The sequence below is a fragment of the Mustelus asterias genome, chromosome 20 (assembly GCF_964213995.1).
Source record: "Mustelus asterias chromosome 20, sMusAst1.hap1.1, whole genome shotgun sequence".
NCBI lineage: Eukaryota > Metazoa > Chordata > Chondrichthyes > Carcharhiniformes > Triakidae > Mustelus > Mustelus asterias.
The window spans coordinates 41,578,440-41,591,618 of NC_135820.1; the positions used below are offsets into that span (position 1 = coordinate 41,578,440).

The following is a 13,179-nucleotide window of genomic DNA, read 5'->3' on the forward strand; positions in this document are numbered from 1 at the left end:
TATTCGGGTAAGCGTTCTCCAAGGCGGCCTTCGCGACACACGACAGCGCAGAGTCGCGGAGCAGAAACTGATAGCCAGGTTCCGCACACACAAGGACGGCCTCAACCGGGATATTGGGTTTATGTCACACTATTTCACATAAATATTTCTGCTTTTTTCCTCCTGAGTCTTTATCATGCGATCCTAGAATCAGAATTTATGTCACACTATTTGTAACTCCCACAGTTGCGTGGACCTGCAGAGTTTCACCGGCTGTCTTGTCTGGAGACAATACACATCTTTTTAGCCTGTCTTGATGCTCTCCCCACTCCCATTGTTTTGTTTCTTAAAGACTGGTTGTAAGTATTCGCATTCCAACCATTATTCATGTAAATTGAGTCTGTGTCTTATAAGTTCTGTTTGTGAACAGAATTCCCACTCACCTGAAGAAGGGGCTCAGAGCCTCGAAAGCTTGTGTGGCTTTTGCTACCAAATAAACCTGTTGGACTTTAACCTGGTGTTGTTAAACTTCTTACTGTGTTTACCCCAGTCCAACGCCGGCATCTCCACATCATGACATGTATCATATACAGTGAAAAGTATTGTTTCTTGCGCACTAAACAAACAAAGCATTCCCTACATAGAGAAGGAAAGAAGAGAGTGTAAAATGTAGTGTTACAGTCATGGCTAGAGAAAAATCAACTTAATGCAAGGCAAGTCCATTCAAAAGTCTGACAGCAGCAGGGAAGAAGCTGTTATTGAGTTGGTTGGTATGTGACCTCAGACTTTTGTATCTTTTTCCTGACAGAAGAAGGTGAAAGAGAGTATGTCCGGGGTGTGTAGGGTCTTTAATTATGCTGGCTGCTTTGCCGAGGCGGTGGGAAGTGTAGACAGAGTGAATGGATGGGAGGTTGGTTTGCGTGATGGATTGAGCTACATTCACGACCTTTTGTAGTTTCTTGCAGTCTTGGGCAGACCAGGAGCCATACCGAACTGTGATACAACCGGAAAGAATGCTTTCTATGGTGCATCTGTAAAAGTTGGTGAGCGTCGTAGCTGACATGCCAAATTTCCTTAGTCTTCTGAGAAAGTAGAGGCGTTGGTGGGCTTTCTTAACTCTAGGGTCAGCATGGGGGGACCAGGACAGATTGTTGGTGATCTGAACACCTAAAAACTTGAAGCTCTCGAGCATTTCTACCTCATCCCCGTTTTGTTTCTTTGGGTTTTAGAAAAAGATCTTCTTGATTGACAGAAAAACCATTCAATCACCAATTGTCATTGACAACTGAAGAGTTGAAGAGTTGCTGTTTTCATGAACCATTTGCATAGCATATTGTCATATATTTACCACAAACATAGCCCCCTGGATTTTATGGTCAGCAGTGAATGATTGCTGCTCATCGTTCAATAAATTTACAGCTGCCCACCTATTTTCCATGACATTTTGTCATGGAAACTTACAATCATCGGGAGTTTTATATAGTGCAGTGTACTCTGCAGGGATTCTGGCATTTGTTTGAATAGGACAAACAACTCTACAACCATTCAGGCTAAAATAATCCTTTCTGAAATCAGACTGAATAATCCTTTCTGAGCCATCCAGTTTAAACCAATATGTATACTTTAAATTATTATTTGAATGTAAAATCATATGCAGAAAATGAAGTGAGGAGAGTGAAAGAATGATGCAGAGATAAAAGAGACAGAAAGAAATTGTTTGTTAAAAAGCTCAAGATTTTTTTTGAAAAAGTTAATTTATAAAAATCGCCATCAATAATTAAAAGCTGAAGGAATGAGATTCTACAACATTTTGAATGCTAGAGAGGTTGCTTGTTAGTAATTAAGGCTCATCATGCAATTAAGAATTCACTTCAACAGCTCAAATCCTTTCTGGTGTGCTTATTGTGTATCTAGTGAGTCAGTACACCAATTTCATGCATTACAATTAAGTGTTTGAATGACAAGTCTCTCAATGTAATTGTTCCATTGTTAATGGTATCGTGAAGCTTGTGGAAGAGTATGTGAACTTGGACAGCAACTTCCTGATTTCCCTGTTTAACTGTGCATGAGTGAAGTCCGGAAGTTGAGGCGCAATTTACTCTTGAGTAAAGGTGGTGAGGGGGATTTTCCGTCTTTGTTTCCATTGGGTGGGATCCGCGATGGGAGCAGAAAATCCCAGGAGAGCCCTAAATTGTGTTTCACATCCATGTAAACGCGTGATGTGCTTGTTCCCACCCCCGCCGGTGATGTAACAGGAATCAAGATATTAAAGATCAGGAAGTCTATTATAATAAATTAGCATCGAATTATCAGGCCTCGACACCTGATAATTCCCAACCCCCCCCCCTCCCATTATAGTATCCATTCACACCAATGTGAACTGTGACAGGTCTCCCACAGTGTGCACCTGGTAACCAGAACCCGCCAGAAGAGCTAAGGTGAGAGGGTCATGCCTGTCCCAGGGCAGTGCCAGGATGGCAGTGTCAGGGGGGCAGTGCCAGGGACAGTGCCAAGGTGGCAGTGTCGGGGGGCAATGCCAGGGGCAGTGCCAAGGGGATGGGTTGCTTCATATGTTGGGTGTTCTATTTTTAATTTTTTTGCATAAGACTTCAAAAATGGCACTGTAATTGTTAAAAACGAAGTTACTCTGATTGAGCCTGTGCTACCAGTGGACCCACCCCCTTGCAGTTTCTTTTTCAATCAGCTAAACGGTACGGCAGAGATAGGAGCTGGAGAAGCTGCTTTCCCTGCCCACTCCGGCACTCCGCATATTTTAGGGAAAATTCTACCCGATAAGGTTTGATAGATAGGGGAGCCTAAAACCCGAGGGCATAGGTTTAAGGTGAGAGGAGAGAGATACAAAAGGGTCCAGAGGGGCAATCGTTTCACACAGAGGGTGGTGAGTGTCTGGAACAAGCTGCCAGAAGTAGTAGTAGAGGTGGGTACAATTTTGTCTTTTAAAAAGCATTTAGATAGTTACGTGGGTAAGATGGGTAAAACGGATATGGGCCAAATACGGGCAATTCGGACTAGCTTAGGGGTTCAAAAAAAGGGCGGCATGGACAAGTTGGGCCGAAGGGCCTGTTTACATGCTGTAAACCTCTATGACTCTATGACCATACCTATGATTATAAATTAAATAAAATTCCCTTGCTACTTTGTAAAATTGACATTAGAATTAGAGAGCTTGAGCACAAAATTCAAGCCTGATGCTCCAGTGCAGAATGGAGGGAGTGCTGCACTGTCTAATTGACCGCCTTTTAAATGGGCTGTTAAATCAGCCCTCTCAAATGGATGGCAAAGATTCCATGGCACTATTTCAAACAAGCACAAAGTGGTGTCCTGGCCAATATTTATACTTAAATTTACATCATTAAAACAGATTTTCTGGTCATTAAAGCATTGGTGTTTGTATGCAAAAGAGAAAATGCTGGAAAATCTCAGCAGGTCTGGCAGCATCTGTAAGGAGAGAAAAGAGCTGATGTTTCGAGTCCAGATGAGCCTTTGTCGAAGCTAAAAGGCATAGAAAGTGGGAGATATTTATACTAAAGGGTGAGGGAATGAAAGATGAGTTATAGCCACAAAAACAAGGGGAAAAGCTGCTAATGGCAGTCCATAGAGAGAATAGAAGGTGTGAAAGGCCAAATGGCAGAGAAGCTGAAATCAGAGGGTATAGTGTGACAGACAGAGATTTGCGTGGAGGGGGGATGACTGGGAGAGAGGTAAAAGTGCAAAAAAAGGTGGGGAAAGGGAAGCAAGAGGGGAGAAAAGGTAAAAAATTGGCTGTGGTGTTTCAAGTGTTGCAACCAGGACTACATTTCAAATGTTCTTAATTGGCTTTAAAGGGCTTTGGGACATCCAGTGGTTGTGAAAGGCACTATAGAAATGTAAGTCATTCTATCTATATGAAACTTACCTAAAATGATACGCTTTCCCCTGGATTTTTCTTGCAATACGGATAAGAAAATAATGACCGGAATTCTCCGGTCTCGCACAACCGTCTGCCGCTGCCAATGAGGAGAGAGAATTTGGTACTTGGCCAAATCTCCATTCACTGCAGCAGGACCGCAAAATCCCATCTGTGGACAAAGTCAGAGAATTCCGGTCAATATGTATTTAACCAATGCTCAGTCATTACAAACGTCAGGGAATACAAATTCACTCCATGCATTCCACAATAAACTAGTGAGAGGACAAGCTATGCATTTGCAAATAATTTGTTTCTAACAGTAATATCTCTATGATGAGAAATTACTCATTGTGTAAGAGTGAATACGGCCTTTGGTAAGTCTTTCTGTTTGTGATCTCTTCTCACAACCCCTTCATAAATATTTGACTTTTCATAGAATCCCTACACTGCAGAAGGAGGCCATTCAGCCCATCGAGTCTGCACCAACTCTCTAACAGAGCATTCCCGTAGATTCACATATTTACCCCACTAATTCCCCGAACCTAAAGATCTTCAGACATTAAGGGACATTTTAGCATGGCTAATCCATCTAACTTGCACATCTTTGGACTGTGGGAGGAAATCGGAGCACACAGTGGAAACCCAGGTAGATGTCGAAAAAACGTGCAAACTCCACATGGACAGTGACCCATAGCCGGAATTGAACCTGGGTCCCTAGCGTTGTGAGGCAGCAGTTCTAACCACTGTGCCACTGTGCCTTTTAATATCCATAACTGTCCGTTTTATTTAAGTTGATAAATAATTTAATGTGAATTTCACAACATGAATTATATTCCGGGCTACATGCAATTGTTTTCTAAAAGAGAGGAGTTGATTCACTTTGGCCATTAATCTCTTTGAAGTTCATTTCTGGAATTTGATAACAATGTAATAAAGTTGGAAATATTTTTGCACAATGAAACCCCACCTTAATTTTTCAAGCCTTGTGGGTTTTTTTTTAACTATACAAGAATGTTGTCATTAAATTGATGATTTACATACTTTTACTTTATTCCATTGCTGACTTAAATATGTGCTTCAAAAGGACTCTTTTAAAATGTGTACTTTTCTGTATTTTATACATTTCTTAAATTTCTGACTTTTAAAAAATGTTTTTTGTTGTTTCTTTTTGGCTTTCTTTCCCTGAAGATGTTGAATTATGCTTGGTCAGATTTATGGAGAACAGCAGCTCTCCAATATATTGCTCTAGAGGCCATTCACAAATGGCCGCTTGCTCCCAGCCCATTCTCTCGCCACTGGCCATGTGAGAGGTGCACCTCAATGGCCTGAGAAAAGGAAAGTCATGTATTTATGTGACACCAATCACACAACCGCACAACCTCAGACAGACCATTGTCCGCAGCAAACTACCCAGCCTTCAGGAGGACAGTGACCACGACACCACACAACCCTGCCACAGCAACCTCTGCAAGATGTGCCGGATCATCGACACGGATGCCATCATCTCACATGAGAACACCATCTACCAGTTACACGGTACCTACTCTTGCAACTCGGCGAACGTTGTCTATCTGATACGCTGCAGGAAAGGATGTCCCGAGGCATGGTACATTGGGGAAACCATGCAGACGCTACGACAACGGATGAATGAACATCGCTCGACAATCACCAGGCAAGACCTGGTGATCCTTTCGGGGAGCCCTTCAGTGGTCACGGGCATTCGGCCTCTGATCTTCGGGAAGCATTCTCCAAGGCAGCCTTCACGACACACGACAGGGCAGAGTCACTGAGCAGAAACTGATAGCCAAGTTCCGCACACATGAGGACGGCCTCAACCGGGATCTTGGGTTCATGTCACACTATTGGTAACCCCCACAGCTTGCCTGGACCTGCAGAATCTCACTGGCTGTCCTGTCTGGAGACAATACACATTTCTTTAACCTGTGCCTAATGCTCTCTCCATTCACATTGTCTGTATCTTGAAGACTTGATTAGCTGTAAAGATTCGCATTCTAATCAGTATTCTGTAACTTGAGTTTGTGTCTCTGTGTGCTTTGTTTATGAGCAGATATCCATTCCATCTGATGAAGGAGCAGCGCTCCGAAAGCTAATGGCATTTGCTACCAAATAAACCTGTTGGACTTTAACCTGGTGTTGTTAAGACTCTTACCAATCACACAGCCAAACAATTTGCATATGAATAGCCTTTTGAAGCAGAGCGACTGTTATGAAGGAAAATGCGGCAGCCAAGTTATGCATAGCAAGATCCCACACATAGCAATGAAATGAATGAACGTTTTGTTTGATCATGCCAACAGAAGAACTTCTTGAAGAAGGAAAAGTGACGTGGAATCTTTAACATCTACCTGAACAAGAAAACAGCTAGATCAATTCAGCATTTTAATTCAAAAGATGATACCGTTAATAATTCAACTCTAACTTGCCAATGCACTGAAGAATCAACCTAGATTATGTACTCAGGTAAGCTTGAATTCAGAACCTTAGAGTTGAGAGTGTTAGGAACTGATCAAGCTGAAGAAGATTAGTTGTCCTCAACATTTCCCATCCTTCCTGTTTGAAACTGTTGATTGAGACCATGCAAACCTACCTCTCACCACTCCATGGCGCTGTGCTGTAAGAATTGTGTTTCTTTTCGATAATTCCCTAATATTGCTCCGAACTGAGGCACAAAGCTCCTGTTCAAAATTAATCTCATTTGCTGAAATTAATCATTTATGGCATTCCTTTCACCTGTCCCAGAAAAAAAATAATTTTCATAGTGGTATTTAAATTCTATCACATTAGTCCTATAAGAGACCAATTCAATGGCCAGAATTTTCCGGCCATTCATGTCGGCGGGATTCTCAAGTCCCACTGCAGCAAACAGCGATTTGGCTGAGCGCCAAATTCTCCATCCACACTTGCAGCAGTGGCGGGGCACGAACCGCTAGAAAATTCCAGCCAATTAATGTCATCAGAAAGATTCATAGAATCCCTACAGTGCTGGAGGAGGCCATTTGGCCCATCAAGTCTGCACCGACCACAATCCCACCCAGGCCGTATCCCCATAACCTCACGTATTTGCCCTGCTAGTCTCCCTGACACTAAGGGGCAATTTAACATGGCCAATCAACATCAGACACACATATTTGGACTGTGAGGGGAATGATGTGGAGATGCCGGTGTTGGACTGGGGTAAACACAGTAAGAAGTCTCACAACACCAGGTTAAAGTCCAACAGGTTTATTTGGTAGCAAAAGCCACCAAATAAATTTGCTACCAAATAAACCTGTTGGACTTTAACCTGGTGTTGTGAGATTTCTTACTGTGAGAGGAAACCAGAGCACCCGGAGGAAACCAGAGCACCTGGAGAAAACCAGAGCACCTGGAGAAAACCCACGCACACACGCGGAGAACGTGCAAAATCCACACAGACAATGATGTGAGGACAGAATTGAGCCCGTGTCCCGGGTGCTGTGAGGCAGCAGTGTTAACCACTGTGCCACCATGCTGCCCCCAGGAAGTTGTACTCAGTCGCGGTTAATTATAATAAAATATGTTATGCAACAGAGGGATTTATTATTCATTTGTTCCATTCGATGTCTATTTAGTGGCAACATTCTTACCTCTAAGTTTAAAAAGTTGTGGGTTCAAGTTCGATTCCAGGACTTAAGCACAAAGTCTAAGCTCTTACTTCACTGCTCAGTCGCAGAAATGTTTTAATATTTTTCAGATATTAAAATAAATCCCTGTCTGCCTGCTTAGCTGAGCAGAGAGATCTCATGGTACTCTTATGAAGAAATTAAAGCAAGGAGTTTTCCTAATATCTTGACCAACAGTATCTCTCAACTAGCATCGCAAAACAATTCACTCGTCATTCATCCCTTTGCTGTTTGTGACGTCTTGGCTCTGTGCAACTGATTATCATTTTTGCAAATAAAACAAAAAGAACTATAGCAACTAACATTTACAATGTGCCTTTCAGGTTGTAAAGGCACTTCATGAGAGAATTATTACCTCAAATCTGACACCAAGACGCACATGGAGATATTAAGACAGATTGATTACAATGCAAATTTTGTGGAGAGTCCTACAGGAGAAATGTGGAGGTGGAGTGATCTGGGAGGAGAATTACAGTGTGCAGATATTAATGGCTGAAGGCATGTCTAATGCAGTGATTAAAATCAAGATGGGCAAGAGACTGGAATTTGAGGAACGCAGATACCTCAAGATGCTCTGGGGTTGGAAGTGATTTCAGAGGAAAGGGGTGAGGCACGGACAGATTTGAAAATAAGAATGAAAATTTTAAAAGTTAGACATTGGTCATCTGAGGGTGAATGAGATATTGAGTGAGTTTAGGATACAGGAGCAAGGTTTTGGATGAACTTAACTTGATAGAGGGCAGAAGATGGGAATCCAGACAGGAGTGCTTTGGAATCGTCAAGTCTAAGGTTGGATTTTTCCTGCTGCACTCACCCCAAGACCGGAAAATCCTGCCCGAGGTCAGGATTGTATGGTCCTGTCTCGCCTGCTACGATTCCTGTGGCAGGTGGGATGGGAAAATTCCACCCTAGATATACTAAATGCTTTGATGGGGTTTCAGCAGCCGATGAGCTGAGTCGGGGGTGGTGACTATAACTTGAAAGGAAGCATTTGGCACGTCCCGAAAACATGAAAGGTGCTGTACAAATGCAAGTCCTTTCATTGAGCTAAAATTTAAGCAAAGAGTCTAAATGCCCAACCAGACTTGCAATTGGGTCCAGTTCAATTAGGGAAATCACTAACTTGCTCAGATTCCCAGACTCCATGTAACAATGGCTGCTACTCTGCATGATAATGTTGTTGCTGCTGTGTGGCTGCCCCGATTCTAAGAACGGTGCTGCAAGATGAAGGAGGTTTTGGTGACAAATCTAAAATTGCTGAGAGTGCTCAGTGAGTTTTGCCTCTAGTTCTAGAGCCAGCGGTACCAGACCACAAGGGTAAATGAAAAGACTCTCAACCTTTCTGGCTACAAGTAGTTTCAGCTATCAACCTTCCTATACACACTAGTGATGTGTATTGCTTATTCACTGTTTTGTAGGGATTTTCTCCATATACTGCGACTGCCTGATGGTTAGGAAACGATACCAGCAATGTATATTTATACAGCACCTTTAATGTAATACAAGGTGCTTCACAAATATGGGACTGAGGTGCATAGCAAGATATTAGGTTAGATATCTTCGTCAAAGAGGTGGCTTTTAAGTGTTGTCTTAAAGGAAAAAAGTGAGGTGCAGAGAGGCAGTCAGTTGTCAAGAGTGGATTCTAGAGTTTAAGACATTGGCAACTGAAAGCACAGCCACCAATGGTGGAGGAACTGACATTGAAAATGCTCAATAGGCCAGAATTAGATGATTGCAGCTATCTTGGGGCTGTTGCAGTGTTGTGGGGCTGGAGAAGATTCCAGAGAGAGGGGTGAGGTAATGGAGCGATTTGAAAATGAAAATGAGACTTTTGAAATCAAGACGTTGCCTGATTTGAAGTCAATGAGGGTCAGTGGGCGCAGTGGGTGAAAGAGAAAAGGAACTTGGAGCACATTAGGACATGGCAGCAGAGTTTTGGATGACCTCAAGTCTGTACAGAGTAGTCTGTGGGAGACAAAGCCACAGCTTCCAAAGCATTAGGCTACACTGTAGTATCACTTCTCAAAGGTGTTGTACAAATTAAGTTTAAAGTTTATTCATGAGTGTCACAAGTAGGCTTACATTAACACTGCCATGAAGTTACTGTGAAAATCCCCAAGTCACCAGACTCCGGCGCCTGTTCGGGTACACTGAGGGAGAATTTAGCATGGCCAATGCACCTAACCAGCACGTCTTTTTTTAAATACTTTTCCAATTCAATCAAATCAAGTCCAATTCAGAGTCTCAACAAGTTGAGACATTTCCGATCCAAGCTGACAAAACAGGGCCTCCACTCCTGTCTTGGGCCTGATCTACATGAGCCAAGCTGATTGGAGGAGGGGGAGGTTTCCTCCTCCAAGGCTTGATCTCATTTGCATCTTAGCCAAAAGGCCGAGATGCCGCTTTTAAAAATTGCTTCATATGAATATGAAGCTTAAATGTGACCCAATGGCCTCAACCAAGCGCAGCATCCTCTTCATACTACACTTGAACCAGCACGTCTTTCATACCATGGGAGGATACAGGGGCACCCGGAGAAAACCCACATAGACACAGGGAGAGCGTGCAGACTTTGCACAGACAGTGACCCAAGCCGGGAATCAAACCCTGGCACTGTGAGACAGAACTAGTATAACCACTGTGTCACCGTGCCGCACCAGTTTTTAAACATAGAAACATCGAAAATATGTATAAAGTATTCTTTAGGTAGTAGAATGGTAAGGTTATCTATTTTTGACCAAAGTTGCAAGGCAGATGTACAGCTTTTAATAGAAAACCAAACATGCCAAAGTGTAGACAAGTTCCTCATGATGAAGAAGTGTTTCTTTACTATGTTTTGCATTGTTATTTCTGTCCCCTTTATGTGAACTGCAAGTCGTCAGCATATAAAAAGGAGGCAGTTTAGTTTTGTAGACTTCAATACTACCAAATTCTCACTGACATTCTGTCAGGTCTGTTCATCTATTGTTTCTGACTTTGATTAAAGAAACAAAAAGCAATTACTCTGCCACGAGTAATCTTTGCCCATCACTCATACAGATGACCCCCCAGATAATGACTGTGGTTGCTTTGGCGATTTTAAGGGTTTAAGGAGATTGATTCTCAGGTTTCGCTGTACTGTTTGAAGGAGACTGAAAATTCTGACACAAATGTGACAGATCAGCTAAGCTTTTTTTTTAAAATAAGAAACAACATTTACACTTTGGCCCCACATTGTGCCTCTGGCGAGCTGCCAATACAGACTGTGTGACACATTGGCAGAATGCCAGAGTGATAAAACTATATCATACCCTTAACACAAGTGTTTTATCTCAAAGACAATGTCATAAACACAATAAAACAATTAGCTTGCGCTACTGAACCTCTCTGACAGTAAAAACGTGCAACTTTTGCCCTTGAACTATTAACTCATTCAACTGCCTGCTGTGACTATCCAGAGTCTTGCGTTTGTTACAGCTGTGCTACACACTGTCTGCTTTAGGTATCTGTTTCAAGTTCACTTTTGTTTTGAATTAGCTGTATTGAAAAAGGAATTGATAAAAGTCTTTATTGAATTACATTGGTTGGGAGTGCACTCTGTACCCAAGAAAATGACACTGATGTACTCTCCAATTTTATTATGTGGCTACTTATTTCTCTACTACTCCCAAAAGTAGATGACAGAACACATTATTTTTCCAAAGTTACTTGAAGAATTAGATGCTATTTTATCCCAAGATATAATGCTTACTTAAAATTGTCTATCTATCAGTCATTTATCACTAAACGTCAAGGAACCCAATACTATATTATACTTCCCTGTTAAAAAAAAATCCTTTAGAGTAACATAATGCCTGCTTTAATGGAACTCAATTGGAACTGTACCCAATAATAAATATTGGAGGAAGTCACCTGTGAGGTGATATTTTGATCCATACCCAAAGGAATAAAATGAAGGAATTATACAAAAAGCTACCTTTTTTTTCAGAAATGCGAAGAGCAGATAGAAAATGACACACTTTGTTCTATTTCTACAATCCTTGTTCAGTTGATACAAGGATTTGGCACTGATGGAAATATCCAAGCATCTGTTGCATGGTTTAGCTGAAGTTCGGTGAATGAAAATTTCAGAGAGAAGATTTTATATCTTTTTCCAATTTGAATACACGTGTACAAATTATGCACTGACATAATTTGTATATGGAATATTTTACATTTCAGAATATATTTCTCATTATCGAAGTATATTCTAATTTATATAATCTGATGTATATTCTGTATGTCAGTCATGATCTTAATGAATGATGGAGCAGGCTCGAAAGGCCAGATGGCCTACTCTTGCTCCTAGTTCTTATGTTCTTATGTCTCTAATTCATCTAATTTTAATTATTAAAGCATGAGACAATTATTTATGTTATTTTAATGTATTCAATAATTCCTTTTTTATTCCAAAACAATGCCACAGAAACCCACCAGTAAAGCACTAAACTCTGTTAAACCTGTATTTTGTTCATTATCTGAATGCACATACTTCCTGTCTTTCACAATGTTTCCCTTTCATTTATGATTCATGCTCTTCTCCAGCATTTTATGTTGCCATGCCTGCAATGGGAGTACAAGAGGACAAAAAGAAATGGATTTTTCCCTAGGCAGGATGACATTTGCAGGCACAATCACACTCCTGTTGCTTTCATTGAGAAAGAAAAGTACCAACTCTACTCTCTGTGGTCCAATTGCTCAATAATTAAGAACTCTCATCCAAAAAAAATAGATCAACTAAATTAAACCCAAGCCATACTAAATTAACAGCTTTTCTTGTCAAAACGTAATGCCAAGATCATATATTAAAACCTTGCATTAACTGTAACACTAGCTTCTGCACCCTCTCCTTTCCTTCTCCCCTACATACTCTATGAATGATATGTTTTGTTTGTTTAGCGTGCAAGAAATAATATTTTTCACTGCACCCCAATACTTGTGACAACATTAAATCAAATCTGAGAGTGATTGCAAAATAACTTTCAGGTCTGTTCTCCTCGTTTGTGATCTCTGTCCTCAATCATAAAATTACACTTTTCAATTTTCTGTTTCTGTTGAATTGTTAGCTTGAGCTATGACTGGCAAATATGACCTGATCCGAATTGGGGGGAATATGGATTTATTCAGAGAAGACCAAAATTGTGTTAGGTTTCACCCATGACACAATTGATAAATGTGGTGCCTAACATGATATTGAGGCAATTTAAAAAGGAAAGATCCAGATTTCACCCAACCTGTGTTGAGTTGCTCAATAGCAGCCATGACAGCATGTGAGGAGCTTCAACAACATCTCAATGCATTAACGCCTGATAACCGGTGCAAAATGGATGCGACACTGGACACATGTACCAGAAGAGACAGGCTTAAGGACTGCTCTAAGTTTATCCTCAGTCTGCACTGGAATAAACCCAGCAAGCCAGGGGTATCATTTGGGCACTCCAATGCAGCGATTAAGGCCCTTTAACCCCCCACTTTTCTTTCCAAAAATATGTGTTATGTGTAAAAATTACTAAAAAATATATTTCATGATTGTTCATAGTTGACATATTGTAACTTACAAAATAAATCAGTTTCTTCCAATACTGTATGTTACATTTACAATTAGAGTCA

The 13,179-nt window shown here is 41.2% G+C and overlaps 1 protein-coding gene across 3 annotated transcripts in view; it reads right to left on the bottom strand.

The window, feature by feature from the left end:
* The window catches only part of LOC144508481 (uncharacterized), a 324,608-nt gene that overhangs the window by 15,887 nt on the left and 295,542 nt on the right, over positions 1–13,179 (bottom strand). For all 3 annotated transcript variants that reach the window (XM_078236441.1, XM_078236438.1, XM_078236439.1), the window contains exon 3: positions 3,896–4,058. In XM_078236441.1, the coding sequence (XP_078092567.1) occupies positions 3,896–4,058 (163 nt within the window). The remainder of the gene's footprint in view (positions 1–3,895; positions 4,059–13,179) is intronic.